The sequence below is a fragment of the Maylandia zebra genome, linkage group LG1 (assembly GCF_041146795.1).
Source record: "Maylandia zebra isolate NMK-2024a linkage group LG1, Mzebra_GT3a, whole genome shotgun sequence".
Lineage (NCBI taxonomy): Eukaryota > Metazoa > Chordata > Actinopteri > Cichliformes > Cichlidae > Maylandia > Maylandia zebra.
In genome coordinates, this window is record NC_135167.1 from 2230242 (window position 1) to 2249264 (window position 19023).

At 46.6% G+C, this 19023-nt stretch overlaps 1 protein-coding gene and 1 long non-coding RNA gene across 2 annotated transcripts; both read left to right on the forward strand.

The window, feature by feature from the left end:
- The first annotated feature begins 2200 nt into the window (after nt 1-2200).
- Nucleotides 2201-3331, forward strand: LOC105941250 (uncharacterized). Its single transcript, XR_001167875.2, has 3 exons — nt 2201-2480; nt 2561-2717; nt 2802-3331. It is a non-coding gene; the product is annotated as an uncharacterized LOC105941250 (long non-coding RNA).
- A 4387-nt stretch (nt 3332-7718) lies between these two features.
- Nucleotides 7719-12516, forward strand: mex3b (mex-3 RNA binding family member B). The gene is made up of 2 exons (XM_004565735.6): nt 7719-8322; nt 9803-12516. The coding sequence occupies exons 1-2, from the start codon at nt 8100-8102 to the stop codon at nt 11209-11211; spliced, it is 1632 nt and encodes a 543-aa protein (XP_004565792.1). The 5' UTR covers nt 7719-8099; the 3' UTR covers nt 11212-12516.
- The last annotated feature ends 6507 nt before the right edge of the window (nt 12517-19023 follow it).

Sequence of the window (19023 nt, forward strand, 5' to 3'; positions counted from 1 at the left end):
ATAAAAGACGGATTTTCCTGATGTGAAGCCGCGGACACAGCAAAGGCTCGATCTCTGTGCTTTAATCTGGACCTCGGGACAGTCAGCAGCATCTGATCCGCAGACCTCAGTGATCTTGCAGGAGTGTCCCCGTTCAAAAAGGTATGAGGATGCTAACCTGTGCTTAAAAGCCAATAATAAAATCTTAAAATCAATTCATAAACAAACTGGCAGCCAGTGTAAGGATGCTAGTATGGAGGTAACCGTGCTGCAGTCGGCTAACCGATGACACTCTGACTCCTGAACAGTGTTGGTCAAGTTACTTGAAAAAAGTAATCAGTAACTAATTACTGATTACTTCCCCAAAAAGGTAATCCCGTTACTTTACTGATTACTTATTTTCAAAAGTAATTAATTACTTAGTTACTTAGTTACTTTTTAAAAACACGATTTACACCCTGAAGAGGTGATAAAGTGATAGATCTTTCAGCCCAATTCTACTTTTTCTACATAATCCATCATACAAAATGTAATCAAATGGAAACGTCTCTTTTTAAAACTTGTTTTATTAGTTTTAATCTTTTAAATGGTAAATGGCCTGTATTTATATAGCGCTTTTCTAGTCCCTATGGACCCCAAAGCGCTTTACATATCCAGTCATCCACCCATTCACGCACACATTCACACACTGGTGATGGCAGCTACATTGTAGCCACAGCCACCCTGGGGAGCACTGACAGAGGCGAGGCTGCCGGACACTGGCGCCACCGGGCCCTCTGACCACCACCAGTAGGCAACGGGTGAAGTGTCTTGCCCAAGGACACAACGACCGAGACTGTCCAAGCCGGGGCTCGAACCGGCAACCTTCCGATTACAAGGCGAACGCCCAACTCTTGAGCCACGATCGCCTTAACTTTATGCATGAAGCGAAAACTTAATTATCTGCAACATTCTCTGACTGGAAGAAATTAGTTTAACATTTAAACCTATTTTCTGCACATTCCAGCACATAAAATAAAATATTTTTGTGTTTACACTCACTCTTTCAAATAGATGCAAGTAAAACACAGCAGAAAATAAATAAAGTCACAGACTCAGCGGTCCTGTTGGATCTATTTTCACCTGTAAAGCAGGAGTGGGGTAGGCGGAGGTTTACCCTGGTGCAGGTGTGCCGCGGTCAGTGGAAGAATCCGCGAGTTTCTCTGTGAGTTTCCCATTACGTCGTAGCTACTCGGTGCTTGTTCGGAAGTTTAGGGGTTTTTTCGCTGTAAAAAGAAGTTTTCTTCGCACACACGGCGGACACTAATGTTTTTGTCACTTTTTATGGAATCAAACTCAAAGTAAGGTCAGTACTTCCACGCTTTAAACGCTGCACGCTCATACTCTCTCTGCACTGGATATGTGATCCATTGTTGATCTGCACACAGCTGTTGTCACGAACGTCACACTCGCTTACGTCACTGTCATGAGACATTCTCACAAAAAATCACGGTTTTAGTAACGCAGTAACGCAGCGTTCCTACGGGAAAGTAACGGTAATCTAATTACTGTTTTCCATCCATCCATTCACTTCCGCTTATCCTTTTCAGGGCCGGGGGGGGGGCGCTGGAGCCTATCCCAGCTGTCATAGGGCGAGAGGCGGGGTACACCCTGGACAGGTCGCCAGTCTGTCGCAGGGCCAACACACAGGGACAAACAACCATTCGCACTCACATTCACACCTAATTACTGTTTTTGCAATAGTAATCCCTCACTTTACTCGTTACCTCAAAAAAGTAATCAGATTACAGTAACGCGTTACGCGTTACTGCCCATCTCTGCTCCTGAATAAAGACCAAAGTCGAGGCGAGATGAAACGGATCTCTCAAAGCCTCTCAAACAAAGGAACGGCTTCACTTTTGCAAGCAGCTGGAGATGAAATAAAATATCAATTTCTAACAAGGTCACAGGGACCAAACCCAAACCTCCGTTTTCTGTTCATTTATATTAAGAAGGTTTAAAGCCATCCATGCGTTAACATCCTCCAAACCAAGGCTGCCCAATCCCGGTCCTCGAGAGCTACTATCCTGCAGCTTTTAGATGCATCCCCACTCCAACACAGCTGAATCAAATGGTTTGATTACCTCTTCAGCATGCCATCATGTTTGGCAAAGGCCTGATAACAAGCCGTTCATTTGATTCGGGTGTGTGGGAACAAGGATGCATCTAAAAGCTGCAGGACGGTAGCTCTCGAGGACCGGGATTGGGCACCCCTGCTCCAAACTATCAAGTAAACCCTTCAGAGGACTCGCAGTCTGCATAACAATGAAATGAGATGTCATGTTTTAACAAGGCTCCAAAAGCTTCTACAGGTGAACCCACGGGAGGGTTAATCCAGCTGTCCTTCAGCCCAGCCTGACATCCTGCAGCGGCTGCGCAAGCCCCCCATCGGGGTTTAACTTTGTACCTCCCAACCCATGAGTTGTGTATCGCTCCACCTGCATGGCTTTTTAAATTTATTGGTCAGACTCTTTGGCTTCAGTAGAAATTCCACGTTCCAAGAAAAAGGGCTGAAATGCTTTTAACTGTATGATTTCAGCAGGTCGGCTTTGGCACCGATGCCTCGAATCTCAGAACCGGATGCCAAGAAATAATGCTGCTAAATAAAAGACGCATAAAGAGGCTGGAGGGGTGGCAGCTGTGTGAGAAGACCTCGGTTCATGTCCTGTTTGGGGTGTCTTTGTGGTTAAGGGTAGCTGGTAGGTCTGTGAAAAGCTTGGGCTTGGATAAAATGCAGCCATCACCATGTTAACGTCAGGCCTCCTCTCTGTGTTTGATTACAGGAGTGGTTTCAGGTGTGCAATCATCCAACGGCCTACAGCGGCTCACGCACCGCTTCAGCCACACTTCAGTGAAGCGCTTGTTGATGAGCTCTTTGCTCTTCTTGCTTACCGAAGGTGTTTCTGTCACCTTTATTAATATTATTCCACTCGTCTCCTGTCAGCTCGGTATTATCTCTGGCTCCTGTTATTATATTTCACTTCTCTGGTGTTTTATATTTTTTAAATATTGATTCTTGGATTGTTTTTTAGGTCGTGTTTATTTTACAGATGAGATCCTGGCTTCTGTTTCATTTCCCACCTTTGTGTTCACCTTTCCTTGTATCCCTCCTCCTCTGTGCTAAAGTCTGTAATCACACAGGGTGTGTCGGACCTTCTTCTTCTGTTGTCTCTGTACTAAAGCCTGTGTTTACCCGTCCTCCTCTGTCGGTACTGCTGAGAATGTAAAAGTGTGAAGGTGAGGAGAAAGTAAAAATGGGCGTGTCTTTATACGGCAACAAAGTAGAGACTTCAACACTGAGCTGTAAGGAGACAAGTGCAAATAAAATCAGTCCATTATTATGAATTGATTGATTTGCATGTTAAAGATCTCCTGTTTTGTTTATAAACTTGATCATTTAGTTTTGAAAGCCTGACGTTTCCCTGTCTCTTCCTCACAACGACAAATACAGTTTATTAATTAAAATAAACTGCTCGGTGTCTGAGCTTTAACGATGCTGATGACATGCAGCAGGTTTGAGCGTGTCGGGTTTAAACGGCAGCGCGATGGACACGCAGAGCAGCAGCATCGCAGATTCAGCCACAGCGTCTCCCGTCAAAGCTCACAAACAGCTGCTGCATACAGTCGCACATCAGCCTTTCAAACGAGTAGCGAGCACGCAACATGTCACCACGACGGGACCAGAACACCAACGTGTGGATCAGACGATTGTGCAGCATGCTCCGAGTAATCCTTCAACTCTTGTTGTGGTATTTGGGAGTTTGAACGCTCAGGTGAATACCTGAGTCACTGATATCATCAGCAGGTGACCTCCTCCACCCAGAGACAGGCTCAGCCAATCGTCATCCACCCCAAACAGATTAGGACTAAGATTACAAAGGCGTAGCTTTCAGGAGGCTCCACAGTGTAGTGGTTTACACATTCACCTGACAATGAGCGATCCCCGGTTTGACCCCGTCGGGAAGGGCATCCGAAGTAAACAGATGGAAGTTTGGTGCTGGAAGTTTCTTCTTCTTCTTCAGCTTTAATCTGAAGACTTGCCCAAACACAGGCCCTGCTGATTTCTACCAGACAGACAGAAGAATTTACTCGGATACATAAAGATGTCTGTGTGGCTCAAATATCTGCTCGTCACAAGTGTGTAGACCTCTGATGGTGGTTCAAACATGGAGGCTTTAGGCGTGGTTAGCATTGTGTGAGAGTGGATTTGAAGGCCACTGGTGAAGAAGACTTTACTTTCAGGGCCGTGGAGTGGAGTTGAACACTGTAGCTGGAACAGCCACACTGGGTCTGTTATTAGCACAGCGCTGTGATCTGCATTACCTCGCTAACGTCCTGTACGTGCACACGTGAGGTCAGGGTGCCGGAGCGAGGAGCGGCGCGCCGACAGGCTGCTCTGTATCCTGTGACCTACTGCTTACTGTGACCCAGCGTCTGTGTCTGCAGCCCTGCAGCCGCGGTGCAGTGACTGGCAGAGCGATCGCTAAGCCCTGTCTGTCTCCGTCGCTCTCCGGGCTAAAGTGGGCTAAGCTTTTCTTCCTCTCATTAAAAGGCATACGGGTAATCGCCCCTAAGCAGCAGCTGGCTAACGCCTAATACCCAACAACAAAGATCAGCCATGATGCTGCGATCGCTGTCCGTCTGGGTTTAAGAAAGAGCAGCGGGGCAAACTGAGGCCCGTGCGGTGGCACTTTATTTCCTCGGACCTGCAAAGCTTAGGGAGAATTTTACAGAAGAATGAACACGAGCAGAGAGGGAAATGTAGATAAACGCAGCTGCAAGAAGTGCTGCTCTGGGTCATTTCTCTACAACGAACAGAGTGGAGGCTTCAGAGCGGAGCAGAGCGGGGAGGGTTTCATGTTTCTGGAATGCTCTCCACATATCAGGGTTAGGTGCAGCCAGCAGCAATGCAGGCCTTTTACTCAAATACAACAGCTCAGCTTAGCCACAAACAGATAAATATTTGATTCTGCACTCGGTGGATGAGTTAGCGACGCAGATCCAGAAAGGAAGGGATGATGTAAGAGACATTTGATAAATCACGCATGGCGCACGTGTGCTCGACTTGAAATCGGAAACGTGCAGATGCACAGATGTACTCGAGGATTTAAGAAAGTATGAAACGCATTTATTGAATGTAGAAAAGAAGAAAATCGGGACGAGATGAACGGTGAGGGGGAAGCTGAGGTGTCAAATATCAACAAGAGGATCCCATCGCATCTCCTCCTCCGGCTCCTCCTCATTAGCATTGGCATTGTGCTCCTGGAGTGAAGTGACAAAGCAAAATGCTTCTGGTCTCAACGGTTTTTGAATCGGCTTGAAATCCCCTTTGTGTTGGTCAAAGGCCCCCTGACCGAACAGCCCCCACCCACCGGTCCACCGCCTCCACCATCCTCCAGCCTCTCCCACCTCATCGCCCGGCAGTGCTCTTAACCTTTCAGCTTCATGATGCCGCGCTGCACTGAAGAAAGAGGCAGGGGTCAAAAAGCTCCCCGTGTGTCCGTCTCAGCACTGCACTGATCTCATGTTACCAAATACAGTTTCTATACTGGAGTTTATTCAAAAAGTAGAAAAAGGACACAAATATTTAAACTTCAGAGAATACAGTTGAGTATGAGCGTACACCAGCGTAACAGCGCGCTGTAAAATGCTGCTGAGACACAGGCGAGTTCAGTCTCTGATGAACCTGATGTATGACGGGCTGCTCATAGGCTCAGGCTACAGTATCTGTTTGGGGACACGTGCTGACACGATGCAGCACAGATGATGTGACGGGACTGAGTGACTAATACAGCCTCCCGACCCTCACAGACACATCTGCTATGTAGAAATATGGTTGTGACCAAACTCCTCGAAAATGTATAAAAGTACGTGATGGCTGCATAAGTCTATTTCCTACTTGGTGACGCAGCTCTTATGTGTGTTTTCTTGTACATTAGACACACAGTGAAGTGCTGCTGAGGCTTTCCTAATTTAAACTAATCGCCTTCACTCCGACTCGTCACCCGCATGTAAATTATTAGAATCCCAAAGTAAAAATATGTGCATGATTGACAAAGTTTGAACTGTGCTGAGCACATCAGAGCTGTTATCACTGTCATTGATTAGTGATCAGGTAAGACGTGCATATCTAATCAGGTTACTCTCTCCAAACTGTTTCCATTGTTGCTCTCTTGGGTTAAACATTAATGAGAAACTCAGAGCGCCTCACTCCAGTTTATTCACATTTTTGTGTTTTCTGTTACAAAGATGAAGTGCTGAAGAGGACGCCCAGACCCTCAGCGCTCATGCTGAACCTGCACGCACCGACTCCATGTCCAAGCTGCAACAATAGAAACTCAAATAGATGCTAATGCTGTGAACTGTGTCGTCGTCGTGATGAGCAGAACCAACAGTTATTTTAACCGTCACCAGTAAAATCAGGCAGAAACTGGTGAGTTCCAAAGACTCCTGTTATAATCAGGTCACCTGTGGCTCAGACGCTACGATTACCTGACACACCAGTGAACTTCCACAGGGGGCGCTCTCGAGTGCACGCAGCTCTCAGAACTAAATCGTCATTGTGTTTTTGATAGAGAACAATCATTCTACTTTCACATTTCTTAATTTCAGGTTTTTAATGTAGTAAAATACCTTTCTGTGAGTATTATGGACCACAAACCTTTCTTTTTACAGTATCCTCCATCTTTATTTGAGGCATCAGAGGCAAAATCAGCTTCACTGCAAGGACGATTTGATTTCACTTCAGTTAAGTATTGACGATGGATTTGCAATAACTAAAATAAATGTGGATTTTTTTTTGTCAAGAAACAGATGGAAATAATTATTTTAGCTCTTTAGCTCTATTCACTCCAAAACAATGAGGATTAGCAGTGCCCCCTCCCCCCTGCTGTGCCCAGGCAGAACTGCAGCCAGTTTCTGTACAATGTGGATAAACAGTAAGAGGAACGGGTCAGAACCACAGAGAAAACATGACGATGTTGGCTGTGCACACCTGGAAACTGCATTTCAACCACATAAACAAACAGATAACACACACACATGTTGGGTATTCATATCCTGTGGGGACATCTAATTGACATAATGCTTTCGCTAGCCCCTTACCCCAACAGTAACCTTGAAAAATGAATATCTAACACTAACACTAACCTTTAGTTACCTAAACCTAACCATAACTAACTGTAACCCAAAAGGTTACAGTTAGTTATGGATTTTGGTCCCCACAAAAATATGAACACACACACACACTCACACACACACACACACAGTACTCAGGCACTGTATACATACGCTGCACACATATGTATGCGAGGTGAGAGAGTTATGTTGCCTCTGTTAACACTGAGGTAAATGATGACATCATAGGTGGCTGTGTTTGTCCATCTTTCATTTACAGTTTATTATTATTGCGTGGTCAAATTAAAGAGAAAAAACGAGAATGCTGACTGGAGTGGAAGAGGGCCGAGATCCTCGGGGAAAGAACACATGTGATGCGTGATGAACGCGTGAACAGCTCCACTTCCTGCCAGCCGGCCTGAGCAGCGCGAACCGGGAAAGAGACAAAGAGCAAGACTGGGAACAAAGAGGTGGGCGTGCCTGTACGAGCGGGCCCGCCCAGTCACTGCGGGCAGCCAATCGGATCCCGGATATGCAAACGAGCCGCGGCACCGCATCGCCCCTGCCCAGGCGGTGACGTCACCCGCACATCTCTCTGTCTGGCTCTGCAAAGACTCAGACAGAAGCAACAGAGGAGCTGAGGGGAAGCCAGCACGGATTATTACCGCTGTGGAATAAACACGCGTTTTCCTGCAGCAGCACGGCTCGGCTCGAACCGGGACGTCCAGCTTCGGCCTGGAAACCAAAGGGGGTGGATGGTTTTACTGTGGCTCCTTTGCGCTGCTTTCCCTCCCCTCCTCAGCCGCACTGGTTTCTTTGCACTGACCAGTTGTCTTTGAGAACCGGCTCCGGTGCCTCTCCCCTCTCCTCCTCCTCTTCTTCCTCCTCTCTTCCCCTCTCCTTTCTTCGCCCTCCTTCCTGTATTATTTTCTGCCTTCCACCCGCAACCCTGCGAAGCCGCAAACATGCCCAGCTCGCTGTTCGCCGACAGCAGCGTCCAGGGAGACGCGCTGGACGACCAGAGAGCGCTGCAGATCGCCCTGGACCAGCTCTCCCTGCTCGGCTTGGACAACGACGAGAACCCGCTGTACGACAACGGCCAGGAGCCCCGGAAGAAGAGCGTCAACATGACGGAGTGCGTCCCGGTGCCCAGCTCCGAGCATGTGGCTGAGATCGTGGGCAGACAAGGTGTGTGTTTGTGTGTGTGAGACGGTTGGTGTTTGTCTTGCAGCACAGCTGAGCGCGGCCATGCACCCAAACTGCACCGTGTCCCGTGTGGGAGGACGCGCATGTGTCACTTTTCTTGCTTTCAGGCTACATTTGCAGCTCTGCTGGTGAATTCGGCTTCCCTGTTCCCCTCCGGGCTTCAGTTTCTGTCTCGCCAGTTAGTCATACATTGTTCCTTCTCTATAAATACACGGCGGTGGGCGGCAGCGCGCACAGATTCAAGAAGTTGACATTTGGAATAAGTGCTTATTGAGATTAATAACAGCCCGTGCTGCTGCCGAACTGAAGAGAAGCAGGAAGCAGCTCCGAAAAGACACCAAAGTCGTGCTGTTTATCGTGCGTGCTCTGCAGGCAGGCACGCGTTTGTTCAAGTATTTGACAAAATGAACGGAGTTTGGTTTCGAAGAATTAAAATGAAATCCGAGCTGTTTTGGGTGAAGCCTGGCGATGACCGCTGACAGGACAGAGGTTATTATCATCATCATGTGGTGTTTGTAGGTCACTGTGTGTGTGCGCGTGTGTTTTCCTCACACATTCTTTGCTTAATGGCTGTGATGGTGATCGGATCGAATTAGGACAGCGGTCACGATGTTACCTTGCCTCGCAGGCTGCAGACGCCCATAGCTGCACAGATCTCTCAGTGTTTCCAGCTGTAGGGCTGCAGGGCGGGACTGGTGCTTGGTTACATATGCGGAATCTTTTCCCCTCCCTGTGCTGCTGCTGCTGCTCCCACAAAAACAAAAGGAACTGTAAGGACACTTTACAGCAGCCACAGTGCGACATTTGTGCAGTAGGCTTGTTTACATCCAACACCATCACCCAGCCCCCTGCGTCGGGTTAAGTCAGGCTAGAAGCACGGAGAGGAAAAATGGTGGACTAGCCGTGACCCGGGGGTGTTGTTTTAATGCGAGAGACTATCCTTATTTAACCTGCACCAGTTTGACGCTAACTCGGGATTTAAACTGGTTTACGGTATAGTTGGACTCGCCTTCCTCTGCTGGTTATATCACCCTGTCCCACTCAGCTGGCTTCGCTTGGCTAATTATGTCATTCTTCCCTGGCTGTTTCCTCAGCTGGTCTTTTTGATGATAAAGATGTGTGCCTGTGCTTCAGGGCGTTGGAATGTGAGTTAAAGCTCAGCTTCCAGGATATGAAGTCTTTACGTAGCTTTGCCCCTTTTTCCCCAGCGTGTCTCGCAGCAGCCGTCCTCGTGTTTTGCTGAAGGAGACTTGCTCGCTGTTCTTTCTGTCCTGCTGTATGTTCGTGGCGGTGGCACGTGGTTTAGATTTGTTCTTCTCTAAAAGGGTTCCTCACCTGCTTTTTGAGGTTGCTCGCACTTTTTGACAGACAACAACAAGCACGCAACATCTGTTCTGAGAACATGTGCCACATTTCAAGGTTCTACGTCCTCACTTTTCTTCTTTTGCTTCCTTTGCCTCAGGTTGCAAGATCAAAGCCCTGCGAGCAAAGACCAACACCTACATCAAGACTCCGGTGCGAGGCGAGGAGCCCGTTTTCGTGGTGACAGGCAGGAGGGAGGATGTGGCCATGGCCAGGAGGGAGATCATCTCGGCTGCAGAGCACTTCTCCATGATCCGAGCCTCCCGGAACAAAAACACCAGCCTGAACGGGAGCGGCACCCCGGTCCCCGGACCGCCTAACCTGCCTGGACAGACCACCATCCAGGTCCGGGTGCCTTACCGCGTGGTCGGGCTGGTTGTGGGGCCCAAGGGCGCCACCATCAAGCGGATCCAGCAGCAGACCCACACCTACATCGTGACCCCGAGCCGGGACAAGGAGCCGGTGTTTGAGGTGACGGGGATGCCGGAGAATGTGGACCGAGCACGCGAAGAAATCGAAGCCCACATCGCCATGAGGACCGGAGGCCTGATCGAGCTCCAGGACGAAAACGACTTCCACGCCAACGGCACCGATGTGGGCTTCGACCTGCACGGACACGCCACCCTGTGGTCCAAGCCCAGCGCGGGGATGACCCCCACCTCTGTGCGCAAACCCTTCTCCAACTACCGCAACGACTCCTCCTCCTCCTTGGGCAGCGCCTCCACGGACTCCTACTTCGGCAACAACAGCTCGCGCATGGCCGACTACAGCCCCCCCAGCCCCGCTCTCAGCTACACGGCCACCACCAACAACAACGGCAACAACAATAACAACAACATCAACGTCAACACCAACGGCAACGGGTTTGTTTACGGAAGCGACGTCATCTCCCCCGACTGCACTGATCTGACTTTTGACTCCTCGCCAGGGTTTGACCCAACACCAGCCCCGCCAGGCCTCCTGTGGTCCCCGTACGACAGTCGCATGACCCCCTCCTCCACCGGAGGCAGCTCCCCCACCTCCACTTCAGCCATGTTCCCCACCAACAGCTCGGCTAATGCCAACGGGATCGCGGGGAGTCAGAGGAGGGTTAACGGCTGCACCCCGCAGCCTCGCCTGTCGCCTCCTCTCCACAGCCACAACGGCGGGCCCGCCGAGCACCCGTTAGCCCGCAGGGTGCGCAGCGACCCGGGCGGAGGCCCACTCAGTTTCCCCGGCTACTCCGGCTCCATCGCGTCCTTGCCGGGCCCCCACCTCCCCGGGGTCCCGTGCGACTCCTCGGCCTCGTCGTCGTCCTCCTCTTCCTCCTCATCCACCTCCTCGGGTACCAGCCGAAAAGGCAGTCGCGATTGTTCGGTGTGCTTCGAGAGTGAGGTCATCGCGGCGCTGGTTCCCTGCGGGCACAACCTCTTCTGCATGGAATGTGCCAATCGGATCTGCGAGAGGAGCGACCCCAAATGCCCCGTCTGCCACACCGGCGTCACTCAGGCTATACGTATATTTTCATAAGAAGTGAAACTCTTGGACTGTCTCGTCGGCGAGACAGACTACAATAGCAACAACAGACTCTTCATACCGCTTTAACGATCAGCCAATCGTCAGTCTGGAAAGTGTACATAGATATACATATGTATGTAAGAGAGGCTGCAGTATCCAGAAGAAGGGACAGACAGCCTTCGTGGGCTAGTTGTGAATAACGTACTGTAGCTTGGGGAAATATTTTCAACATCTAAGTGCATGTTTTAAATATTACAGTATAGTAATCAATAGTTCTAGTTAATTGTACACTATATTTATGAAGCGAAGAGAGACATTGGGGTCAGGACGGAGGTACGGGGGTCCGCCTGTAGACCGTTTCGGCGGGACGAGCCTTCCAGGTTTGCCGATCAAGTGTAGTGAGGGGGGGCGGCGGCTGGGAAACGTGGAGGGCGTCCGGCCTAACAGATACTGCAGCTCGAGGTCAGAAACCACGCGAGGGAGGGAGAGCAACAACATATCCTACATATATATGTATAGAATCAATTTCCACAAGTTGAAAGTTTTAAATGACATTACTACAGATTGAAGTATTTTATTCTTTTTTGACTTGAAAGATTATATTTCTTATTGCAAAGATGTTTACAGATATTTTAATTTAAGTTCAGTGAACTTTTTTGTAGCTGGGTTGAAATATTGTTCATTTTTTTAGTACGGCCTTACGGCATTTGATCACTGTATTATTTTAATATCACACGACTGTGGGAGCAAATCCGAGTCCACAAAAATGTGTATTTGACAGTATTCTGTTGGGATGGAGTTTTTATAGGTTCAGCAAAAAAAGTCTTTTAAATCTGCTTCACCCAGCATATTTTTTATTCCGTAATATAAAGCATATTTTATTCTATATTATTATGAAACATTGAAATGTACAAAACTTAGTAAGTTGAACACAAAGAAACCGTTTATGCTTTCTAAAATTTGTATGAATTAGATTCCAGTGGGAATTACAGGCTTCTGTTGCACCACTATAGTTTTAGTATTTCTATTTTAATACATTTGTTTACCACTTGTTTATGTATATGTAGGTGAAGTTACTTGAGCGTAAATGTACTTTATTGAGCAAAGTTTAAGAACAAAGTATATTTTATTTTATGATAAAGGGCCTTTAACCTCATGGTCAAATACTAATATTATATTTGCTGAGACAAGATTTGAAAATGTATCAAGAGTTTTATTTTTCTGACATTTAAAGTTATACATGATAAAAAAAGTAATGGTGCTACTTCATGTTTTTTTAAGTATTTCTATATAAGTCCAATAAAAATGGTACATCGATGTTGGTGTCTGCTTCTCGTCCATCCTTCACGTGTCGATGTGGATCGGAGTCGTAATAGTTTTCCGAGCGGCCGACCCCTCTCTGCTCCCTGATAGAAGCTCGGAGGTGGCGGGATTATCGCCGCAGCCTAATTATGGAGGATATGCTTTGACGGTGGGACTCGGCCTGCCTTATCACTAATTAGAAGAGCTGTGCGACCTATTCTTATGCAGATCTGCTGGTGTGCAGACCGTAATCTGGCTCCTGTGGGCTTTGGTGGACTGATGAAGCGGGACATACTGAGAGATCTGAAAAAGCTAGGTGGTCGCATTTTAGAAAACCAGTTGGTGAAAAAGCCGTCAGCTCATTGGGTCGTTTGGGACCCGTTTACTGTACTGTAGAGCGCTCTGGTTTAAAATGTGCTGACCTGCTAACTTAACCTAGAAAAAAAGGGCAGAAAATTTCAGAAAAGTTTGTACAGACGAGTTTTATCTGATATCATTTTGCTACATCTGGTGTTTTTGTAGAGTTTAAGTCTTAAAAATGAACGCTGTGATTCATTCAGGTTTTTACACTGATGATGCAGACGCCTCAAAAACTCGTATTCAATATGATACACTTGGTTAACTGACAGCTAATCGCCTACAATGTGAGTCATTGAAGAGAAGAACACCTACAAAGTCTTCTTACTTCAGATCCTCAACAGTTTCTGTTTTCTGCTTCTCCGTCATTTTAAAGTGAACATCCTTGAAGTTTCACGTCACAGACAAGAAACAGCTGATTGTCCCCTAAAATCATTTTACAGACTCGCTGATCGATCAGCTGATTGAGAGACAACAGTCACTTTCAGCAGGTGTTTGGTCAGATTCAGATATGTGCTGATTCGTGGCTTAATTTATTTAAACGTTTTGTTAAACTGGGAAAAAGGTCGGGGAAATTAAACTAACGAAGGCCCCGGGTTCTGTGTGCACCTGTGGTCATTTGCTTAGGTTCCTCACTGGTTTAATAATGTCCAGAAAGAGGCACAACAGTCGGTGATTTTATATCACAAATATAAGAATGTTTTAAAAATAATTTTAAAAGATGTCCAAGAATCAAAAACTCTCACAGCCAGATACAAAAGAAGGAAAAACACGGAATCATCGTACCCGGAAAGACGAGGCCGGGGGATGTAAATCATTAATCAGCTGCTGGGATAATCATTTCTCCCATTAAATCTGGTTCTAATTACACATTAACCAACCGCCAGCCGACCTGGGAGGAGGGCGGAAATAAAGGCTGGTTTCTCAACCTTTGGGTCCTGGGACAGCGCCAGGAGGAAGAAGTACTAACAACAAGCTCCAGATCAGTTCCAGAAAACGGTTCAAACTCCGCCCCCTCAGTCCAAAGAGCTCCGCGCGTGCTGATGTCACGTCCTTGTGCGACAGCGGTTCAGACGGACGTCTCTCACTCAGAGGGGAAAGGATTTTTCACGCTATTGTAGGTCATGTGTCTGTTTGTATTTAATACAGCAGGATGTGACAGACACTCCATGTGCTCAGACTTCTGTCATCAGGTGTCCGTTTTATCAATATAACAAATATTTTAATGCCATTTGCATTTAAATAGCTGTAAATTCTTTCTGGTTCTCAGCTTGGAAGAATAAAAGACGAGGTCCAGAGTTCGAGGATATCGGTTTGAGTATCTGAGAGTGGTCTCAGCTTTTCATGAGTTTCTTTCACTTCTCACAAGTGAAATTTTTTTATTCATCTCTAACTGATAGACGACATTATCAGAGAACATTCTTTTACACAAACGTAGCCAGAAAGTCTGAGGAGGTCCAGTGAACAGTCAAATTTCATTCTGGAACAAATTTTCAACCAAATCTAGTTGTTGAGAAAAGACGGTCAGTGATGAAATGTTTGCTGCGACTTTTAAGTAATCCAACATTTTTTTCCTTCTCAGTTCACTCTGTGTCAGCCATCTGCTCATAACTCAGTAACTCATCTGAAGTCATGTAGCATCAAGTGCATCATCTTCATTTAACACACAGTGAAGCAATCCCAGAATGAGGTCACTCCGATCATGGCACACTCCAAACATGAATGTTTGAGTCCCTGATTTAGTCGTGCGGCTGCTGCTTCGGCTGCGGCTGCTGTGGCTGCTGTGGCTGCTGTGGCTGCGTTGTGTTGAGATGTTGCTTGCTGTGGATGTGCGGTGTGGTTTCTCATGTTTGTGAGGTTGGCGTTAATCTGTAGGTCGCGATGGAGCACAGTAACCTAAAATCTGGTGTTGCATAAGAAACCGACCATTTATCACACAGGTACTCTTGGCTGCTCGCTTATTTTCCAAGGGTTCACCACAGTGGATGGATCTGCATGACTGATTTGGCACAGATTAACACCAGATGCACTTCCTGACATGGCGTTCCCATTTATCCAGGCCATGAACTGGCACTGGAGTCACACCAGCTCGTGACCTCCATCTGTGTCTCCTCCTGGAAACAAACTGGGGATGTTTCACGTGTAAGGCGGATGTGTTACCCACATGACAAAAAGTCTGTTATTCTCTGCGGTCAGTTGTGTTCGTCCCATTGCTACAGGTGTATAAAATCCAGCACCTGGCCACTCAGTCTGCCTTTACAAACACCTGTGAAAGAACGGGTCGTTCTGAAGGAGGCGCTGCCTGGAGAGCTTTTATTTAATCTTTATCTTGTCTTTTTTACATAATTTCCTTAGGGATTAATAAAGTATGCCGATTCTGATTCGTATTCCCGTGTGACTCTGTTAGCCTCCTAGGACCTGGCGTCCACATATGTGGGCATCACATTCTGGGTTGTTCAGACCAAAATACTAAATTGTTCTCTACAAGGGCCCGATATCCACTTATGAGGACGTTATTGCTACTGTTCTATCCACATTTGGAGCGAATGTCCTCATATGTGGATCTCATTTTTCTCACAAACAACAATCAGGTAAAAAAAGAATTTAAAAAATCAGGTAATTCTTTGTTTTTACAGTCATCAGGTCCCAATCAGCCCAAATAGCAAAGAGACATTAAAAATGCTGCTTTTGATGTTTGTTGCTGTCACTGTAACAGTGTTATATGTAACACGTGTAAATGTGGTTGAAAAAATAGTAAACTCTGCCAAATGATGCATGTTGAAAAACGATGACGCGTTACAGCCAGGCCTCCTTAACCGTTTTAAGCCCATCGGAGCATGCGCGCTCCGTTTAGCATAGCTATTTTTAAATCCCGGTAGAATTGGCACCACTAAGCTAGCGCAACCATTTTCTTGCACATGAAAATGGAGGAGACGTACTTATGTAACACTGCTCAGCTTGTCCCAGGTCGCCGTTTCCTTCCACAACTGGCTTTGCTGTCAACGAACAGTCCAGAAACATGATCCGATCAGCTGTTCTTAGCACTTCCTACTTGGAATAAACATCAGCGCGAACTATCGTATGTCTGCCGTTACCTGCGAAAACAGGAAGTGATGTCATTTCGTGGGAAACGTAGTTTTTTTCCCTACAAGGCCTTTCAAAGGTTTACTGGTTTTTGTGCGTCATGTGTGACTTTATGCCTTTCTGTACATTTTCTGCTCTGTTGTTGGAAATGGTTTATTTTGTTGCTGTTTTTTTGCAAATTGTGCACAAAAATATTTATTTTCATTTTTTCCGCAGCTTATAAAAATGAGTGCATCTCAAAAATGAAACTATGAAAACACTCAGAATAAACTTTCTGTGGTTGGAAACTATTTTGTGCAACTTTTTTTGCATCTGCAGTTTTGATGGATGCAGTTTAAACCTCTGAAACTAGAAATATGTGTAAATAAAACGATTTTCAATTTTTTTGTAGTTTATTGCACTTTTTTGCAATTTGTGTAGTTACTATGGGCTTAATGCATAGATATTATTAAAACTTGGTATATAACGGTTGTATTGATACATAGCCTCTTGAAATAGCACTACAGCAGGTAAAAATATAAAGATAAGCCCTGGCGGCTTTAAAGGCTTAGCATCCATATTGGATGAGATGGGAGTGAGAGGCACAACACTGACCGACGGACCTGACCTAAACCTCAGCTGATAACTTTCTTCTTCTTAAGTCGAGCCTCAGGTCAAAGTAGGGCTGCTTTATAAATGCAGTCGCACCAAGAAATCACCGACACACAGCAACTGTTCGGCTGCTATTTTGTTCCATGATGAGAGGAAGTGGACTTTGCAGCTATCGCAGGGAAACGTTGTGAAACTGTTTCTGAGAATCCAGCAGAGTCTCGGGCTTCCTGCTGCCTCAGAGCTTCTAAGTAATGTCATTGTGGTCGGGAAGTTTTTGTGCAGGAGTGTAAGTTTCTACTGCGGAGGCATAAAGCCAAGCGCTCTCAGCGAGCATCCACATTGGTTGATCCTTTAATAACACACTGAACATGAAAGCAGAGCGTGACACATGAATTCCAGTGTTTCGGTCAGAACCTGATGTGCACGCCCTGCTTTAATTTTAACTGCAACCTGCTGGAAGTGCGAGGAGCCGACAGCATCGTCTCCTCTGCGTCGTACAGCTGCTGCTCTCTCCCCTCCCCCCACCTCCTTTCCCTGTGCCGAAGTGCATCCCCGAGTCATGCGGTCCTGCTGGAAACACTGACGCTTAAACACACACTTCGCTGCAAGATAGTAAATGTGGACAGAGCCGGCTCTAATGATAAGTTTAAAATGGAAACATCCAACAGGGGCCCGCAGAAACTGGCCCCATAAACCATATTATTAGGAAGCAATCTCACGGCTGCGGAAAAGAGCTGACAAGTGTTTTTAGTCAAATGTGCAACACATGGAGTTCACAAAGTGCTTCTGTGGTTGCAGATTCACTGAAAGAAGGTCCCTGCGTCTGCAGGCCAGGAGAGAAAAACAGAAATGTGAAATCAGTTTTCCTTTCATCAGTAGTTTTATTTGAAAGCACTTTTTTACTCCAGCACATTGAAGCACGTGAGATGTTTGGGGGGATAAAAGTATGCTCTGCTCATTTCCAGCTCCACACTTTTAGCCTCATGCTCCTCTTAGGGCAGCTTTGCATGATTTACAGCTCAAAACAATCCTTCGTTATCTCATGCTGAGCCTTGGTACGACTCCTCAGTCCTCCCTCTGCTTGAAATAAGCAGCTGTAGCTCCTCCCCCTTTATGTCCACTTTCTTCTGATTGGACCAGTCAGTAGAAGCAAAATCAAGGAAATCAAGTCTTCTTTAGACGTGAGCTAAACGACTTGAAATCAGACACTTTGATGACTCTGCATTTCACCTCAAAGCGCAGCACAGCTGTAAAGGCTTAGCAGTCAAAAACAGCGGTCCGCCCACCACAAGCCTACGCTGACAGGTCACACGTCACCATCGCTCTGGGTTCTGAGCCGTCATTTCCAAAATAAACACCGTCTTTAATTCGGACCATAAACGCATCAGGAAAGTGTTTGCTGAGGTCAGAGGTCAGGTGAGCACTGAGAGGCTGATGACCACCTGCTGGCCAGTGTGGAGAATGCAGTTTGAAGGAACTTTAGAGAGCATTAGGTAATTATTTTATATACTCGCTGCCCATAAATGAAAGAAAATATGAAGGTTTTCTCTTTTTAATGCTGTCTTGCATATTTGAACAAACACATAAATGCTTTTGATGAACAGTCATAAACTGTGTTTCACTGTGAACAGCCGAGTGTTTTCCACACTGCGCGTAAACCCGTCCAATCATCCGTGTTGTTCTCACCTATCTCTGAGAGCTCAGCCATCCTTTGCTGAATGATCTCGTTCATTCGGTCACCACCTGAAGCTCGTGAGCGTGAACGGGCCTTAAATAATTTGACTGTAGGCTGTACCGGCGTGAAGCTGACATACCGTTCACAACGCCTGAGCTCCATTTTGGCTCAGGTTTAGCGCACGCGTGTTCTGTGAGTTGCAGACACAAGCTTTGACCTCTACACTCTCATCCAAATATGGCTCCAAAAAACCAACACGGAGGTGGTCGAAACAATGCCAGGGTGCCTACGTCCAGCTTTTATCTACCATCTGAATAAAACGTAATCACCTGACTTTTCTCTATCGTGTGGTTTCTGCACCGCGTGAAGCTTGTGTGCAAGAAGTCTGTTATACTGGTTTGATCTGGCTCAGTAGGATCGCTGGGTCAGAGACCTTTACTGCAGAAACATCCCAGAACGCAGTGCCATCTTTTTGTGGCGTGCCACAGGTGAGAAACTTCGATGAGATGTTTAATTGGAGCAAATGGTTTAATTTGTACTTTGAATTTTCTTCGGTTCCCGTGACACCGCATCACCGCCCTGCACGAAAAACCGATCATTTCATCCAGGAGGCTTACACAGGCCGGCGTGGAGAGGTGTTTGGAGTGAAGCAAATCTTTGCATTATTTATGCGCGGAGTTGTGGAGCCTCTGTTTATTCACCTAAAACCTCTAATTTCCTGTAAATAACCAGCAACGCTTTCTGCTCTCTCTAGTCTTTGAATATTTATCACTCAGAGTCATTAAGTTGGGAGATAATCGTGAATATTTGGCTGA

Bases quoted from the DNA above. Each gene is read 5' to 3' on its own strand.
- mex3b (XM_004565735.6), top strand. From the start codon at position 8,100: ATGCCCAGCTCGCTGTTCGCCGACAGCAGCGTCCAGGGAGACGCGCTG. The intron at 8,323-9,802 runs GTGTGTGTTTGT...CCTTTGCCTCAG, and splicing joins TGAGATCGTGGGCAGACAAG to GTTGCAAGATCAAAGCCCTG.